At 33.6% G+C, this 18,023-nt stretch overlaps 2 protein-coding genes across 3 annotated transcripts; one reads left to right on the top strand and one right to left on the bottom strand.

The window, feature by feature from the left end:
* Nucleotides 1-478: 478 nt before the first annotated feature.
* LOC145285813 (protein SET-like) lies at nucleotides 479-8,802 on the bottom strand. 2 transcript variants are annotated; one of them, XM_080134222.1, is made up of 9 exons: nucleotides 8,455-8,613; nucleotides 4,663-4,844; nucleotides 3,635-3,757; nucleotides 2,722-2,838; nucleotides 2,435-2,602; nucleotides 2,029-2,052; nucleotides 1,294-1,333; nucleotides 1,111-1,178; nucleotides 479-1,001 (listed from the first exon to the last, which is right to left on the bottom strand). In XM_080134222.1, the coding sequence occupies exons 1-9, from the start codon at nucleotides 8,522-8,524 to the stop codon at nucleotides 939-941; spliced, it is 855 nt and encodes a 284-aa protein (XP_079990348.1). In that variant the 5' UTR covers nucleotides 8,525-8,613; the 3' UTR covers nucleotides 479-938. The 2 variants fall into 2 exon arrangements, with proteins under 2 accessions (XP_079990348.1, XP_079990349.1); XM_080134223.1 differs by lacking the exon at nucleotides 2,029-2,052 and having other exon boundaries at nucleotides 8,455-8,802.
* A 3,866-nt stretch (nucleotides 8,803-12,668) lies between these two features.
* On the top strand, nucleotides 12,669-13,097 carry LOC145286367 (uncharacterized). Its single transcript, XM_080135300.1, has one exon. It carries the CDS (start codon nucleotides 12,669-12,671, stop codon nucleotides 13,095-13,097), a length of 429 nt encoding a protein of 142 aa, XP_079991426.1.
* The last annotated feature ends 4,926 nt before the right edge of the window (nucleotides 13,098-18,023 follow it).

Raw genomic sequence — 18,023 nt, forward strand, 5'->3', positions numbered from 1 at the left:
TTAAGTATAATCCTTCATCACTGATATAAGTTTGAATTTTTCTAAATTTTCTGCAAAAATTCTTTATCAAGCAAGACTTGTTTTTCAGAGATATAAACAAGGCTATCAAGAACTTATCAATCCAGTAGGACTATTTTCGTTAGAAATGCACTAGTAACTATATTGATTTCACATAAAGAGTAAAAAGACTTATTTAATTTTTTATTTTAAATCTAAAAGTAATTTTTCACTTATTAAAAAAGAATTCATTTTTTAATGTACAAATTCCATCAAAATAAAGTAAAGATAAATTTTATTTTCAAATTATTTCATTCAGAATTCAATTAAATGAAACTGATTTTTCTTTGGATAAACTGCAGACAAATTATGGTTGAGCAAATGCATTAAATGGGAGGGCGGGGAGGAAAAAAATAAAAATAAAAAGGCCAAATGTATAAAACAATAGAAAACAAAATAAAAAAAAAAAAAGCTCAAAAAGTGTCTTTTCGTCCTTTATTAAGAAATCCTATACTGTTAATGTTTTATGATGATTCAATGATTTTGTTGTGAAGTCAAAACGTGTTGCTGAGAAGGGAAGTTGTGTTTGTGGTTTTTCTTTTTAGCAAAAGTACAAAGCAACGCTAAAAATGGCGCCCAAGTGATGGACAATTTATTGATGACAAATTTTAAGAGAAAAAAAAAAATTAGAAGAAAAATAGGGGAAAATTGTTTTGACATGATAAGACATTACTTTTGTCTTGTAAACTACAGACAGAGGCTGCAGTGGGTCAACAAGGAATGTCGATACTGAACCACTTTTGTGAGGGTGGTAACAATCTAGCAACTGTCAATACTACACTGTTAGTACCGCAAAAAGTACTAGTTTTTTTGTGTATGTTGTGTTGGTGGTAGTAGTTGTGTTGGTGGTTGTAGTAGTTGTAGTGGTGACTTGCATCTTTTTAACCTTCTTCCTCATCATCTTCATCAGCGCCCTCACCTTCTTCGCCTTCCTCACCAACATCCTAGTTTAAAAGACAAAGACGTAATATTAATACCAAAGTAACAATAGCAGTTAAAAATAAAAATCCGAAAGATTAAATTTGAGGAAAGAATTCATTTTTAAACACTTGCCTCCTCATCAAAATCTTCAGCCTCCTCTCCTTCCTCATCTTCAAGACCTTCTTCATCAAGTTCCTCATCTAAATAATAAAATTTAAAATGTCATATTTTTGTTCAAAAATACAGATACAAATATTTTGCAATAATCGTCAATATTTGTAATCTCCATTTTATGAAAACAAAGTTAATATTTACCTTCTCCTGCTCCTCCTTCCTCCTCTTCAACCTCAGATGCCTAGAAAGAAAAATTAAGATTGTTTTAGAATAAACTTTGAAAATCTTATAATTGTTAAAATTTCAAAAAAAAAAAAAAAAAAAAAAAAAAAAAAGGCACTATAAAATGCAAAACTTGAGTATAAAGTTAGTAAAGAAAAAGGTTAGTAAAGAAATGCTAATATAAAATAGATGTGAATTTTTTTTAAATTAAACATGCAGAATGGATGAAATTCTTTTTCAAAAAGGAACAAATTGTAGAATAATTTCAGTAAATGTCATGTTTGATGCATTAAAATCATTTTTCTACAGTATATTTAAAAGTATTTTTGTACATAAATTTAAACATTAAAATCCATTCCAAGAAGCAATAGACAACTAGCAGATGTATTTTTCCATGACAGACAACATTCAAGTTTTCACCAGTTGACAAATCAAGATGGAAAGGAAATGCCATTTAAGTCTCAAAATATGAAGGATCTTTAAAATAAAGAAAAAGAGCACATCTCTCAAACAAAAAATAAAATGGAATATTTGACGAGTTACAAGGTAGGAGGAATTCAATGATATGCCTCTAAAAATTACACATAAGTTTACTATTAAAATGTAATATTGAATTTCTGAACATTTCGTCAAATTATATATATAAAAAGAGCCACCACAAGAAATTAGTTCCCTAATAACGGCTGGTAAAGCCACTTAAGAAAGAACACTCACCTCATTGAAGTCGTCATCCACATCCTTGAAAAGGAAAAATAAATATTTTCAACATGGACATGACGACTAAATAATGGGATAACCAAAAGCATGTAGAATCAAGTTCCGACACCAGATTTAAAGAATAGGGAAACAAAAAATTGGTTGATACCCTAAGGTAAATAACTACCTAATATAATGCATTTTAATGAAACTTGAGCTAAATTTCCTGAAAATAACTTAGTCTTTACAATATTAAAAACAAACTTGTTTTAAAGTTTTACACTAAAAAAAAAAAAAAACAAAAAACATTTTATGAAATTTAAACGAGTGGCGATTTATAAAGTCAAAGATTTATCTTTTTTGTCAACTGGAGAAAATTTGAATAGTACAGCATAGATATTAAAATGCGTTTTGTGGCACTTACCAAATAATACTGGAGAGGGTTGGGCCAAATGTCATCCTTGATGACCTCTCCTAACTCATCAGCACCGGCATCACCATGGTCAGTGAACCAACAGAAAAACGATTCTTGTTCTTCGTGGTTTCGTTTGCGACCACCTTTACCCGGTTGACTTGATTTCTTAGTCAGGTCCTGCAAAAGATGATGTTGAATATTATAGATTTTTACAAGATTAACATAATTTGAATGAGGATAAGTCTCCAATGTGAAAGAGGGGGGGGGGGTACATAAGAAAAAGGGCCCAGACTTACTTTTCCTGCCTTCCATTTGATTGGTGTCGATTTTGATGAAGGCTCTCCCGTATCATTGAGGTGAAATTCTTTGGAAATTACATCATTTTCAAAGTAAGGATTATTGCTGTCAAAACACTAAAAAAGAAAAAAAAGTTAATTTAGATTGGAGTTGTCACCCCTTACCTTTTTTTTTTAAATTAAGTTAAAATCATATTCCAAAATTCGCTTTTGACCGAACACTTGGAAAAATTACATAGAATGAAATCTTGTATAAAAGTTAATTTTACTTCTAAATTAAATCATTTCAAAGTAAAACTTTGTTACAACTAATTTTTAAATGATTGTCATTAATAGGAGGCAAAATCTAATTACGAATTAGCAAGACACCTGATAAAATTATAGACCCCCCCCCATAAATTGTGTATCTTTTAAAGACTTGTACACCCCCCCCCCCGTATGATCATTTTAAATTTAATTTGGGCCAAACAAATCCAATTCTAAATTTTACCACGATTTTATTATGTATTATATAAATTTGTGGTTAAAACTGGAATTTAGGAGGGGATTAGTTTGGCCAAAATTAAGTCTTTAAAAGATACATAGACGTTCTTTTAAAGCAATAAATCTGGAATATGTTAATATGTAATAATTTAATTACATAAGAATTGTAAAAAAGAATAGGTTTGTTTAATGATTGTCCTTAGAAAATTGATCCGGAAGTGATCATTTTGCATTAAATTTATGTAAAACTGACACTCACCCAGTTTAATCAAATAGCTTTTAAAGAAAATTTTAGTTTTCGTCCTTTCGTAGATTTTTAGCCTCAACTAGTTTATAAATTTTTTTTACAATATTTTGGCATTTCACGTGTATGAAATTGACGATTATCTTTTTAAATCTTTTTGTAAAAATGCTGGAAAATAATACTTACGAAATTTATTCGGTAACCAGACTTTATGTCTTCGAACTCTTGAACCTCCACCTTTGTGAGATACTGTAAGGCTTCTTCATCTTCTTCATTCAAAAGAGCAGAAACTTGTGGATGGTTGACAAACTCAAGAAAGTTAAGGAAAACAAAGTACAGAATAGTTAACGTGAAAACAGTCACTAGATTAAACCGAGGTGAAATGGACCACTTTGACCTTTGAACTACAAGCATGAAACAGCAAATGAGCTCAAGACAAAATCTAACAAGTTTTATATTGAAAAATTACAATGTAAATAAAAAATATATTAAATATTTTTTTCACTAACACGTATATTAGATAACATCACTTTATTTTATTTTTTTTTTACAATAAAGTGTTAAAAGATCAGTTTAACTTGATAAATGTTCACATGTCATTAACTCAAGTTAAAAAATGAGAAACTAAAATTGAATAAAATAATTGGATAAAGTAATGAAATATCAAAACTAAATTGGAAGAATTTTGCAATCATTTTATGCAGCTTTGAAGCTGGCAAACTCTAGATATGCAAAAATGTAAGGTGACCTACGTCAACCGAGTAAATTAAAATATATAAAAACAATTGATTAAATCCGTAATAACACCAAACTGAGATAATCATTAACTTCACTAGTCAATTTATTCCATTTTTTTAAAACTAATGTTTGCATTAAAGAAATAATGACGACTATTGAAGTGATTTGACTAGATTCATACGATTTAATCGTTTTACAAGTTTTAGGAGAGGTGCTAGCCATGCGGACTTAGGGTTAGCAGTTTTTAATTTGAAATCATTTTTTCAGCATTAATCACTTAGATCTATAAGAGATTAACATCAAAATAACTAAATCAGTTTCTAAACATTAAAAGTATACAGGTCGGTAAAGACTAACTCGGCTGAATCTCGACCTGAGATTTTACTGGAGAAAACGGACCATTTTATAAGCAGAAAAGGTATAAAAAAAAAAGGTAGAAAATCAGAAAAGGCTGACATGTTCAACAAAAAGGATACAGCTGTCACCCAGAAATTTGGTATCTTCGCAATTAATTCTGATCGTTTCTGAAAATATGGCTGACGTAGTTTATTATATTTCTGTTCTACTTTCAGAATTTCTTCGCTAGCTTGTTCATTTAGCCGGTCTATTTCATTTTGGACTTCATCTATCTGCTCTATTGCTTCCTGTTGTTCTTTATCTGAAAAGAAATGTTTTTTTTAGAATCATATCAAGAAATAAATGCCTACATATACACAAAGGTACTTCTGCACTTTATGATCGTACAAAAAAAAAACAAAAAAAAAAAAAACAAAAAAAAACACACATTCAGAAATCTATTTAACATTAGGTCTTTGTTAATTATTCTGGGTGTGTGTTACTATACAGACTCGAAAAAGTGGTTAACAAAATATACAAATACATGTTATGGAAAAGTTGTTAGTCGTTTTTCTTTAAAACGTAATCTGTTCGAAAATTTAGTGTTTATCGATATATTTTAGAAAGAAAAATGGCGGCATGCTCGCTCTTGAACACGGTAAGTTTGAGAAAATGAGTTCAAACATACAAAATACTGTTAGAAAGCCACCGAATATTTGCCTACCTATGTCACGGTAATGTATTGAGTTTCTAACAGTATTTTGTATAATTTTGTTTAAACTCGTTTTCCCAAACTTACCGTGTTCAACAGCGAGCATGCCGCCATCTGTATTTTTCAAATGCATCGGTAAACACTTCTTCGAGCCGAATAAACACGTTACATTAAAAAATTATCCATGGAGTGCTTTTCTTTTCCGTATAAGTTTAAATGTTCCACAAAAGATTCGTACACCATGTGAAAAAGCAGTTCTCTACGCGAAGGCACATTCAACCGTCGTTTATGCTGCCGCGCGCGCGTAGCGTAAACGGAAGCTGTAAAATGGCGGAAAGTAGTCGTGGGTTCAGGGGTTAATACCATGCAACCGATAAATTTACCCCGGGGTTTGATTATCAGATTCGTTGTCAGCGACCTCGATTACCCCTAAAAAAACAAAAACAAATTAGAGTGGTCGGTGTTCTGTTGTAAGGTATCCCTATATTTACCGATAAAAAAAGTAACATCTTGCCTTGGAGATAACCTTTATTTGTTTATATATATATATATATATATATATATATATATATATATATATATATATATATAGAGAGAGAGAGAGAGAGAGAATTTTTAATCTATGTATATATAGTAATACAAACCTATTTTATACGTTCAGCTAACAATTTGTTGCTAAATGCACTTACTGATCCGCACTACTTTTTTAATAGTATTTCCAAGTTTAATTCAATAATATGCTTTTTTATTCAATTGTAAGGTTAAAAGTACAGAATAGGTGCATGTTAAGAATGGCTTTTTAAATAATAACGCTATTATTTCAGCACGGATCAATAAGTGCATGAGTACCAACAATTTAATAGAGATACAATAACTCAAGAATTAGTACAAAAATTAAGTTAACGTAGTAAAATGGGGGCCCCAAAATATAACCTCGTTCTGATTTCGGGGAAAAGTAGGTCACGTGGTAGTCTATTACCGGTGTCGAGGCAGAAATTAACCCTTTGAATAAATAGGATGAGCAAATTTCGAAGAAAATCGTACCAGAAAGACCCATGTATGTGCCTAACTGGTCAAAGAAACTGATAGGTGAAACGGAAGAAATACTTGTTGGCGAGGTCTTTAAATGTGAAGAGCATAGCTAACAACTTTTGTTTTGTGGAATTTAAAAAAAAAAAGAAAAAAAAAAAGGGGGGGGATTAAAGGGGCTTATGCATTTTTGGCAGTTATTTTTAGATATTTATTTTCAGGTTAAATTCAAGTTTAACGATATCTTTATCAAATTGTTAGGAAGCACAGAATAGTTACAAAACACCCCTCCATGTGAAGAACGGCTTTCGAAATAACGTTATTTCAGCGCGGTACCGAAAATGCATGCGTACCAAAATTAAATTCTAAAATGTTATCTATAGTAATAAATAAATAAATTCTTTGAACTGCTTATTTTTTTTATTTTAAGATATCGGACCTTTGATAGCATTTATGTATTACACCTTTTCAGTTGTTTGAAGTTAACTCAGCACTTTATCCAAAGGAACTATGTTCTGCCTTAACACCGGTGACAGTACCACGTGACCTAGATTTTCCCCTAACTCAGAACGAAGCTGGATTTTGGGATCCCATCTTGTTACCATAACCAAATATTAAAATCAACGAAATTCAAAACGTTCAAGTATTAAACGATTAGCGATCGCTAAATTAATCTGCACGACAGATTAATTTTTTTCGTTATCTCCCCTTATTTATTTTTTTTTTTTAAATGTTTTTAATTTCATTTTTATTAAATTATAATTTCTTTGAACTAATTAAAATGGAGCATATGTAGATGTGTAAAATGGTCACAATCAGAAAGCATGAAATTAATAAAAACTTTTTTGACCATCTGCGACTCATATTTCACTTGTACGAAATATGTATCAATCCTTATAATTCAATTCAAGATACACGCGGGATAAACAGGATTTAAAATCGCAACCAGAACAAAGGAAAACGAAATCACGGTAACCACGTGGAGGCAATAAAGTACATATATTTCAGTTTTTTGTTTTTATAAATATATGGCCTAAAAAAAATTATAACTGGACACTATTTTAAAATGATTTTTATTTTTTTTTTTTTAAACATTTACAGTCTAAGGATTTTTAGACATAAGACAAACTTAAAATAGTTATGGATGGAATTTAATATAAAGGAAAGCTTTTGATTTTTATTGTTGCCCACAAAGATTAAAGTAGTATTTTTTTCTGAACGGTGAACCATAAGACGCTAAAGAATGTAAAACCTATCTCCGAGAAAAAGTAGAAAGGTTTTGGGTTTAAAGGAAAAAAAAAAGAGAAAGGGAAAAAATCCGATTGAGGCCATTTTGTTAAAAAGTAATGAATTCAAAAACTCAGAGCACATGCTCTACCACGGTAACTGCGACTTCCGGTCATGCAGTCGTAACCACGTTTCGCCGGGAACGGAAGAAAAATTTACAACTTTACAAGCCTAACCCCCCCCCTCCCTTTCATTCTTTTAAAACAAAAAAAATTACCATTAACTTAAAGACAATACTTGGAATGATTTACCAAAAAATTTGTTCTGATTTTATAACTATCCAAAATAAAAAGATAACATTTCTAATCAATCTAAGAAAATTCAGTTCAACTGGCATCGTACATGGTGTTCCATAGATTGCAAATGGCGATTATCCATGTTACCCTTGCACTGGGGGAGGGGGGAGATGGAATGAAGTTAGAAAGGTTAAGAATAAGAAAATAAAAACTTTGATGATCGAACTACAGAAAACGATAAGTCTAACTTTAAAAAAAAAAGAAAAAGCAAAAATTAAAAAAGTCGACCATTAACGGACTTTCGTTTAAACAAGCTAGAACAGTAAACAAAATATATATATAAAAAAAAAACACATTAAAAATAACTTTACGAAATTAAAAAAAAACCCCAAAAAAACAAACATTAAGCACTTAAAAAAAAATTGTACCAGTTTCTAATGTCTATTTTTTTCTTTTTTGGATCTAAAAAAAAAAAAAAAAAATACATAAGGAAATATTTCACCAAGTTCATCCATCGAGTTAAAGATACATGTGCTTCTTAACAATGAAATTGACTTTTGACTACATAAGGGGGGAAAAACTCCTATGTAATAATCCCTTAAATAAAGATTAAAATAAAATTATGGCAAACAGATATCAAGTCAGAAAATATCTCTGTTCATACTTACCAGCCTGTTCATCGGCATTTTCATGGTTATTTTTTCCCTCCGTCTTGGTAGCTTTGGCCGGAGTAGCCATGATCACACGAGTACTGCTGGAAGAGGTCTGCGCTCGCGTATGCGATACTGAAAGGGGAAACCGTTGCGCGCCAAGACGAAACTAATCGCTCTCCGACAACCACATTCACTCGAATATGAAAATGCTTTTTTTTGTTAAATAATTTTTTTAATAAATTCGCAATGAATATTTCGTTTTATCTTTGAACTAAACGAAATATTAATTTAATAAAAAAAAAAGAGAATATTTTTAATGTTTGAAAATTTCAAACTTTTATCGATTAGTTCAGTCTATCAGGTGTATCCAAATACAAAATCCTTCCGAAACGAAACGCACCACATGGATAGAGAGAAATCCCCCATGAAAAATATTATTCTAGCATATTTCATAATAATTTACATTATTTTCTGAATTTTTTAAATGATTTCTTGATTTATTATTTTTTTAATTCCAGTTAAATTAATTATTTGGACTTGAGTAGAAATGTGTATTTAATCTAATTTTTCATGTATTTCTTTTGTCTTCTGTTCTTACATGTTTCTAGGGGCAGACGATTTTCATGTAATATTTGGTGCGGTTTCCTTCCTCTCTCATTCCAGTTTGACTAAAAATTAACTCATACTTGATGGTACCTTCTAAAATATCAAAACGTTATTAAGAAACTTTTCCATATTTTATTTACACTGTAACACTGAAAAAATTGGTTCACCACAAAGTCTTTTTTTTTTCTTTTTTTTTTTTTGTAAACGAAATATTTATTATTGGCGTTTCACTTTCGCGCCATTTTTCTTACTTGTTTTCCCGTTAATAAAGAAATAATAATAAAAAAAAAACTGTCTTTCTTTATTGTTTTGTTTACGTGACCAGATATGGTTTACAATCTATTTGTCCGATTATTTTATTTATTTTTAAAAGAATGACATTTTATCAGGTTAATAAAAATAAATTAATAATAACTCCGATTTCAAATTTTAACTTAGGAAAACTTTATATAAAATACGGCAACTTGAAACTATATCGCCATAATTTAGCTTTCATGACTTATTTTTAAATATTTTTGAAACTTAAATATAGATTAATGATGATTAACTAACTCAAATATTAGCTTTCTTATTTAAACGATTTTAACGAAAAGATATGAAAGGAATTTTAGTATTGAAAAAAAAAATCTAAAACTTTTGCATTATTGGGTTTATGGTAAAAGCCGGTTTGATACTATTTTTTTTTCTTACTATCATTAAACGAGTTTCTTTCTTTAATATCATATTTCACCTGTTTGAAGTTTTAATTTTTGTATTTTTTTTATAAATGGCAAATAAGAAACAATTCGATTTCGTTATTGTACTTGACTGAAAGAAAGAAGTAAAACTAATACACATGAATAATATCGATTATGCAAACGGGTACCATTTTTTTTTTTTTTTTTAAATTTTATTTGTCCCAAACTTATTTTAAAACACCAAAACTAATTAAAAATAATAATAAATATTACTTTAGGAGTTTGATTAATTTTTACAATTTTATTAAAAAAACAAAAACAAAAAAAAAACTAGCTGTACCGGTGGGGTGGGGGTTGCAGAAGTAATGTAAAATATAGCCCCTGTATAATTGACTCCGCATGAGGGAACAGTTAAACACAAGGTCGGTTTTTAATGTTGAGGAAATCTAACTCCACGAAAAGGGTCAGTCTATATTGTGACAAAAATTTAAATGGTCTCAGTCTAGAAAGATTTCTTTCTTCACTGCGTAAAGACAGAAAAGATGAAAGTGGAATAAAACACTTTACCTAAGCAAAGGGTAAATATAGACCTGTTTACAATCTTTTAAAATTCGTGTTAGTTTACCATTATTTTAATTTGAACAAATATTTGAATAATAAAATATAAAATAAATATAATTCAGTTTGTATTTATGAACGTCACGAACACACAGACACAATATATCCGGTCTGAAAGTTTTTATTGACTAAGGATGAAACGTTTATTGGAAGTAGCGTTCAACACTATAGCCGAAACGAATAAAAAGCGTGCGTTCAGTGTTGTTACTGTTGTTATACTATAATAAACTATTCATTCATTTTTTTTTAATTTAAATAGATTTTTTTTAATTTCATTTCAGTCGTCCTTTATTTTATTTTTGATTTCAGTAAATATTCGATTTAGGAAGAATTTTAAAATAATTCAATATGTATTTATCAAAGTTATGTACATGCGAGAAACACATGAACACACATCATTAAAAAAAAATCATTGCTTTAAAATTATAGTTTTAGCACATTTTGTAAGTAGGTGTGCACGGTTTCAGATTTGATAATTTCGCCAGGGAAGGAAGCTTTGTTGTGGGGACACAAGGAAGTTATTACGTAAACAAGACGAAAATTAGTCGAATTGTCAGCGTAGGTGGATTGTTTCTCCAGCAACAACTTTTAATGAACAAGATAACGTAGATTTCGTAATTTCCCTTCTTGCATTTTTCGCTCATACTTTCTCAACCCCCACCCCCCATTTCTTTCTCTATTTTGTTTTTGTCTTTCTTTAACATTAGGCATCGTGCAATATTAGCATTAAAATGACTTATATTTAGTGTTTAAAAAGTTATCAGCTTTATTTAAATCAGCCAAATTTAATCATTTTGAACTTAAATTTATCACATTTATTTTTCATTAAGACATTTTTGTTGTTTTTTTTATAAACTTTTAAAGACTTTGAAAGTAATATTAAATAAAAATTTTTAAAAAAATCTCTTCAATAAGCTAATAAAAAATTGTTGGGAAAAAAATCGCAAAAATTAGCTTTCTTTTTCTGACTTCATGAAGGATAATTGCTCATCTGTTTTGAAAAAAAAAAAAAGCATGAAATTTCAGCTGAGATGGAACACCTACATCAAATCCGTTGCCAAGGCTGCTGGAAAAATGATGGGATCATTCTATCGCTGCAGTAGATTTTTCACTTCTGATGCACTTCTCTACCTGTACAAGATCAAGTACGTCCAAACATGGAGTACTGTTGTCACATCTGGGCAGGAACTGCTAGAAGCAGATTATCCTGCTTTGACAAAGGTCTTAATAGACTCCTTAGCCTAGTGTAGGATGCCCTTTTCTTTTTCCTGCAACCTCTTTCTCACAGAAGAGACGTTGCGAACCTGTCTTTACTGTATTGTTATTTTCATGGCAAGTGTTCATCTGAGCGCCAATCTATGGTTCCCCTTTGCCTGACTTTCACAAAAAAAACTCGTCTATCTGAAACCACTATCAATAATTTCCCCCACTCTTTATCTGTGCATAAACCTAAACATAGATTCCATGAACAAAGTTTCTTTCTTAGAACTGCAGGCCTGTGGAACTCTCTTCCGTTTTCCTGCTTTCCAGCTGACTACAATATGGTTATCTTCAAGTCATCCAATTTACCAAATTTCCACTACTAATGATTACTACGACATTTTCCCATTGACACTCATTAACCCTTATCCAGACTAGACACCTTCAAAAAGACGGTAACAACAGACCAGACAAACAGAGAGCACCAACTCCTAGTCAACGTTCTGGAACAATGCCCAGACATCGTGGTTTACCACAAAGCCGGACCGAGCAAGCTAAAAAACTGCTCGGACGTGGACCACTTCCACATCATAAGCTGGCACAACGACCATCCGACCAGCGAATATAGTTTCTCAAATCTTAAACGTACACTATAGGACCGTGGCGAGTCAGCGTACACGATGACGTGCCCTAAAGTATACTCGCCGTATGGGCTCTGCCAGTACCTACAGACTGACCCGGACGTATGGTGCGTGACAGCGGCCGGTAACCTGACAACGGACCGACAATTAGCCTTCCTACGACAACTGACAAGTAAAACATTATGCGAACCGAGTCCCGACATTGACGAGACAAAACTAGCAAATAAGGCCAACAGTCTCCGAGGTCAGAAGTACGACTTCATAACAAAAGTAATGAAACGTGACAACTCGACGGACCTCGGGGACATTATGCTGTACTGTACGCGTACAGCAAAATCTACGACACGGACCACTTGGCAGTCGATACACAAAAAACACAGCCAACCTCTCCAACATCATAGCGGTGGCAGCAGCAGACGTCCAGATTCAGAGCAGAGTGACACCGATACACGCGCAGATCCGAGAAAAAAAAGAACTGTTCAGTAGCATGACCCAGCAGTACTGGTCCGTCCAACGTTCCCTGGACATATATGACGAATGGCTAAATTTTCATCATATAGACGCGGACGACTTCGCAACTGCCAGCTTCGAGGTATGCCACAAGATTCGACCCAAAAAGAACGCACTCCATATAACAGGACCGTCCAACTCCGGGAAATCCTATATACTATGTAGCATTCAGAATGGGTTGATGAACGCGGGAAGAATGCGTTGTCAAGCCAATGACAACTTCACATTCGGGAGCTGCATGGACAAAAGCCTCATCTTCACTGAGGAGATGTGGTTCACGCCCCAAAACGTGGAGGAGGCGAAATGTATCCTGGAAGGGACTGATACGTACGTTAACGTCAAACATCAGAGTGAACGCATCTTGAAACGCACACCCAGCCTATCAATGAGCAACAACGACCCATGACGGCACGTAGCCAATGAGCGACAAGCCATGGAAAATTGTATGTTCCTATATCGTACTAGACGTGCTATGGAGGAACTGAAAGGATGGGGAAGTTTAGAGTTGAATCCATTCATGTGGTTGACTATATGGCGAAAGCACATACACACATACGAACAAGAAAAGTATGTGCCCACAGCCGCACAGTCGACTACACAACCGAAACCTTCCAGCCGGTACACATGGCGCGAGGAGGACCAACACAGCCCCGCCAAAAAACCGCGTACACAACCCGTGAAACGAGACCTTATGGGTGAGTTCAAGCTCTGCGAACTGGATGAAACTCAACCAGCACAGGTCTGCAAACAACACGGATATCTCATCAACACCACCTACGGAAGACAGCCAGACAATACCGTTTACGGACAGTGACTTACAAGCGATGATGACGCCTACAAACTCGCCGAGTGCACCACCTGACAGCCCTGACAAGTTAACGATCATCATTAGCGACACTGACGAAACAGACAAAGAAAATACAACTAACGATGGAAAAAAAAAATCCCTCTGAACGAATTCGTACTATTACAAGATCGAGAACTGCACACACGCATATACCTAACACGCAGACACACAAAATCCTTACAGACATTGGTAATATACTGCGAGGAATTGCTGACGGACTCTGACTGAGAAAAAAGAAAACCATCTAAGGTCTATGTCTAAGATGTCATGGCCGCCAAAAAACTTTTTCCTTTCTAAGGTCTGGCCACCATTATACATACTCTCTATATATATTGAAATTACATATTACTACTGGAATTACATCTATGGTGTAATAAATAATATATATATATATACATATATATATATATATATATATATATATATATATACCATATTTTTTTCTTTTGCATGACGCTTGCGACTGAGATGCATGAAATTTATTTTTCAGAAAACGACCACCAGACCTTAGATGAAGAAAACTTTTATAACGCGCGTGCAGAAACTTTAAACAACCACAGCTAAGGAGATTAGAGCATGTCACTAAACGGCGGCTTAGAACAGTCACATTCCCTAGTATTCTCTTCTATTCTAAAACTGTGGTCAAAAGGCACCCACCCACACCATTAAACGTTTAATGGTGTGAGTGGGTGCCTGTGGCAACGTTTTCTTTTTTAGTTGTAAGCGTCACGCCAGTCATATAGTTGTGCCAAACTTACTCAATGAACTATTACAACAGATGACCCAACAGGTCAGCACCACTGCCAATGGGCCAACAGAAAGGAACTACTAACATCTCAATACCAAACTGAGACTAAAATTATATAAATTTAATCACTTTGTTTTTTTCTTGCAATCATTTGCAATCGCTTATTGGTAATATTAGTCAGCACTAAAATGTCAATCAGACAATATCATAGTAATCGTTAATAGTGGAAATTTGGTAAATTGGATTACTTAAGGGGAACGGCTCATCAAGAACTTGTTTGCGTTGGACTTGAAGATGACCATATTGTAGTCAGCTGGAAAGCAGGCAAACGGAAGAGAGTTCCACGGGTGTGCAGTTCGAAGGAAGAAGCTTTGTTCATGGAATCTATGTTTAGGTTTAGGCACAGATAAAGAGTGGGGGAAATTATTGATAGTGGTTTCAGCTAGACGAGTGTTTCTTGTGAAAGTTTCGCGAGTGGAGACCATAGATTGGATCTCAGATGAGCACTTGCCATGAAAATGACGATAAAGCAGAAACAGGCTCGCACTGTCTTTTCTGTGAGAAAGAGGTTACAAGGAAGAGGAAAGAGCATCCCCTACGAGGCTACGGTCTATTTTGAACTCTGTCAAGGCAGGATAAGTCTTTCTAGCAGCTCCTGCCCAGATGGGGCAACAATACTCCATCCTTGGCTTTCTCCTCGCCATTGGAATTATATAGTGCTGATTCAGGAAACGTGTGACTGGAGATTGCGCAACTCTTGCTTCACAATTACATATGACGTCACCCTTACAGCAGGTATCTATTGTCTCTCAAGACAGCACAGAGGCCATGATTATGAACACTTTATTTTGCATTGTCTTGAGTTATCAATAAAAAAATTATTTTGCACAGAGTTTGTCATTCTTTTATTTGATAACATTTTATCTTCTTCAACAATTTTGATAGAATTGACCAATCAGTATTAAGTATTTCAGCCAATAAAACTCAAATATTTTACAGAGATTTTTTTTTTTAACTTGGAAGTTACCACATCAAGGCCCAAAAACCACTCGAGGATCAGGAATAATGAATGTAAGGTGATAGTATAGTAATCGTTAATGGTTTAAATTGGGTAGAATTTGATTATTTATGGGGATAGTTCCACAAGAACTTATTTACATTGGATTTGAAAGCTACTATGTTGTATTCAACTGGGAAGCAGGCCAGCAGAACAATGTTCCAGAGGCGAGTAGTTCTGGGAAAGAAGCTTTGTTCATGGAACCTGCATTTAGATTTAGGCATAAATAGAGGGTGGAGGAAATCGTTTATAGCGGTTATAGCTAGTCGAGTGTTTGTTTGTGAAAATTTGGCAACGGGAGACCATAGATTGGAGTTCAGTCGAGCACTTGCCATGTAAATAACCATGCAGCAGAGACAAGCTTGCGGCGTCTCTTCTGCAGGAAAGATGTTGCAGGGAAGAGAAAAAAGCATCACCTACTAGGTTTTGAAGCCAGTTTTGAACTCTATCAAAGCTGGATAGGGCACACCGAGCAGCTCCTGTCTAGATGTGGAAAGAGTACTCTACTTCAGAACGTACCTGGCTCTTATACAAATAGAGTATTGTATCAGCAGTTGTAGGGCAGTTGTTGCTGGAACAGGAGTTTCACAATATTTTAATTCCTGGATTGATTTTCACATGAAAAGTGCAAAAGGTTGATTGAATAAAGGAGAAAAGTTTATCATTTCTTTCTATTTTAGATATAAATCTCTATCAGTTGACTTTTTTTTTTATTCCAATTTGTTAGTCGTTTGATGACAAAATTTGAATTATGGAGTCAAGTTGACTGTATTTAAAATTCAAATTATTTTTTTGTAGTTTGGCAAACAAACAATAGCTTTAAATTAAATTTAATTTTGCTTTGTTTTTGACAATGTTTCTGTTATTCATTTTATTAAGATGTTTTATTCTTCAGATTTTTATTTTGTATTGTCAATAAATTTCGTAATCCAAAAGAGTCACTGATTGTTTAGCTGATAAGACATTTTAAAACAATATCTTGTCAATAATATGCTCCCAAATCGAATATTCTTCTGAATTGCTTGTTGTGAAGATTTTTTGTCAGCTAATCACCAATGGATACATCATTTTTATTTCCAGAGTTGAGGTATTTACTCACGCGTTGAAAGTATTTTTTAGATTGTATAATTTTTGCATGCGTGTTCAGTAATGAAATTATGCTAACAGGATTTTTGTTTTATTTTTTGTGAGCACGCTCCATAATGGCATTGAATTAATTAAACTTATTAGTAGACCTCGTAGTTGGGTTGATGCATCTTGAATTATTTTGGTTCTGATCTTGGGTCTCATTTTCACAACGTTTCAGTTAATGTAATCTATGACTTTCTTCAGGTGTATCTTGCCAAACTCGGGATTGTTTCTGTCAAACTTATGAATCTGGATGGAATTTTGAACAAAACCGTTTATTTACTTCATGGAGGTAGCATGCTCTTGTTCCATCAACCAATAGAAGTCCTAAGTAATTCACAATTGTATTTTTCGGTTGCCCACACTGAGAATTGAACCTTTAATCTTCAGGAAAATATCACTTTTACAATTGATTTTTCTAAGTATTTTAACACTGTGCTACAGGTCCTTCAAATAACCAATTCTCATCTTAAAAATTCAGAAACGTTGATGCATCTTTTTTTAATTTTTTTTATTTTTATTACATTTTCACCCAAACAAGGCACATTGCCACTTTGATGTAGGGGGCTACTATCAGGGACATATGCTACAGGGGTACTACATGGGGAGTTGGGCAGCAAGATGTCGGTCCATGTTATACTTGAACTTCTGCATGTCAGTAGAGTTGGGGAAGCAGGAACCTGGAAGGGAATTCCAAAGTCTAGTGATTCTGGGGGAGAAACTACTGGAGTAGAAGGCTCTCTTACATCTAGGGATCTCAACTGTGAAGGAGTGGGATCTTGCTGCTTGTCGGGTTTGTCGGGGGTATTTATGTCGAGAGGGTACAAGGGCGTGTAGTTTGTTGGAGCATTCACCATTAAAGTACTTGTAGAACAGGCAGAGGGATGCTACATTTCGTCGATGGGACAGAGGCTAAAGCTTAGATGACAGTTCAGGACCTATTAGATTGGAGACTCTCTTTTGAACCTTGTCTAGGAGTAAGAGACTAGTAGCAGATGCACCAGCTCAAATGTGGCAACAGTAGTCCATACATGGGCGAATGGTGACCTTATAGAGGTACAGGATACTTTTGGGCGTTAATAGCTTTTTAGCACTGTAGAGAGAACCTACCTTTTTCGCAGCGATCCTGGCAGTGCTCTCAATGTAATTTTTTCAACTCATGTTTCCTGTGAACTTTAGGCCGAGGAGTTTAAAAGCTGTACTTTCAGATAAAGAATCTTTTGCCATTACTATTGGTGGTAGAGAAGGTTTCTTGTAGTTATTGAAGGAAACAAGTTTAGTCTTGGCAGCATTGAATGTGACCATCAATTTTTGTCCCCATTCCACTACAGATTGGCGGTTGTCCTCTAGTGTTTCTGCCATTTCTTTAGATATGTATTCATTTGTTTTCCTGTCGTGTCTGTTATAGAGCGTGGTATCATCAGCATATATACCCATCTCCCAGACAATATAATACTTAATCAATGAACGTCCAGTTAGTGAGTGATTTCATAACGTGTATACATCTGTATTCTTTTTTACTAGGCAGACTGTGATGTTTTGGGTGACTATT

Source organism: Euprymna scolopes, chromosome 10, assembly GCF_053919585.1.
Source record: "Euprymna scolopes isolate OS-2025 chromosome 10, ASM5391958v1, whole genome shotgun sequence".
Lineage (NCBI taxonomy): Eukaryota > Metazoa > Mollusca > Cephalopoda > Sepiida > Sepiolidae > Euprymna > Euprymna scolopes.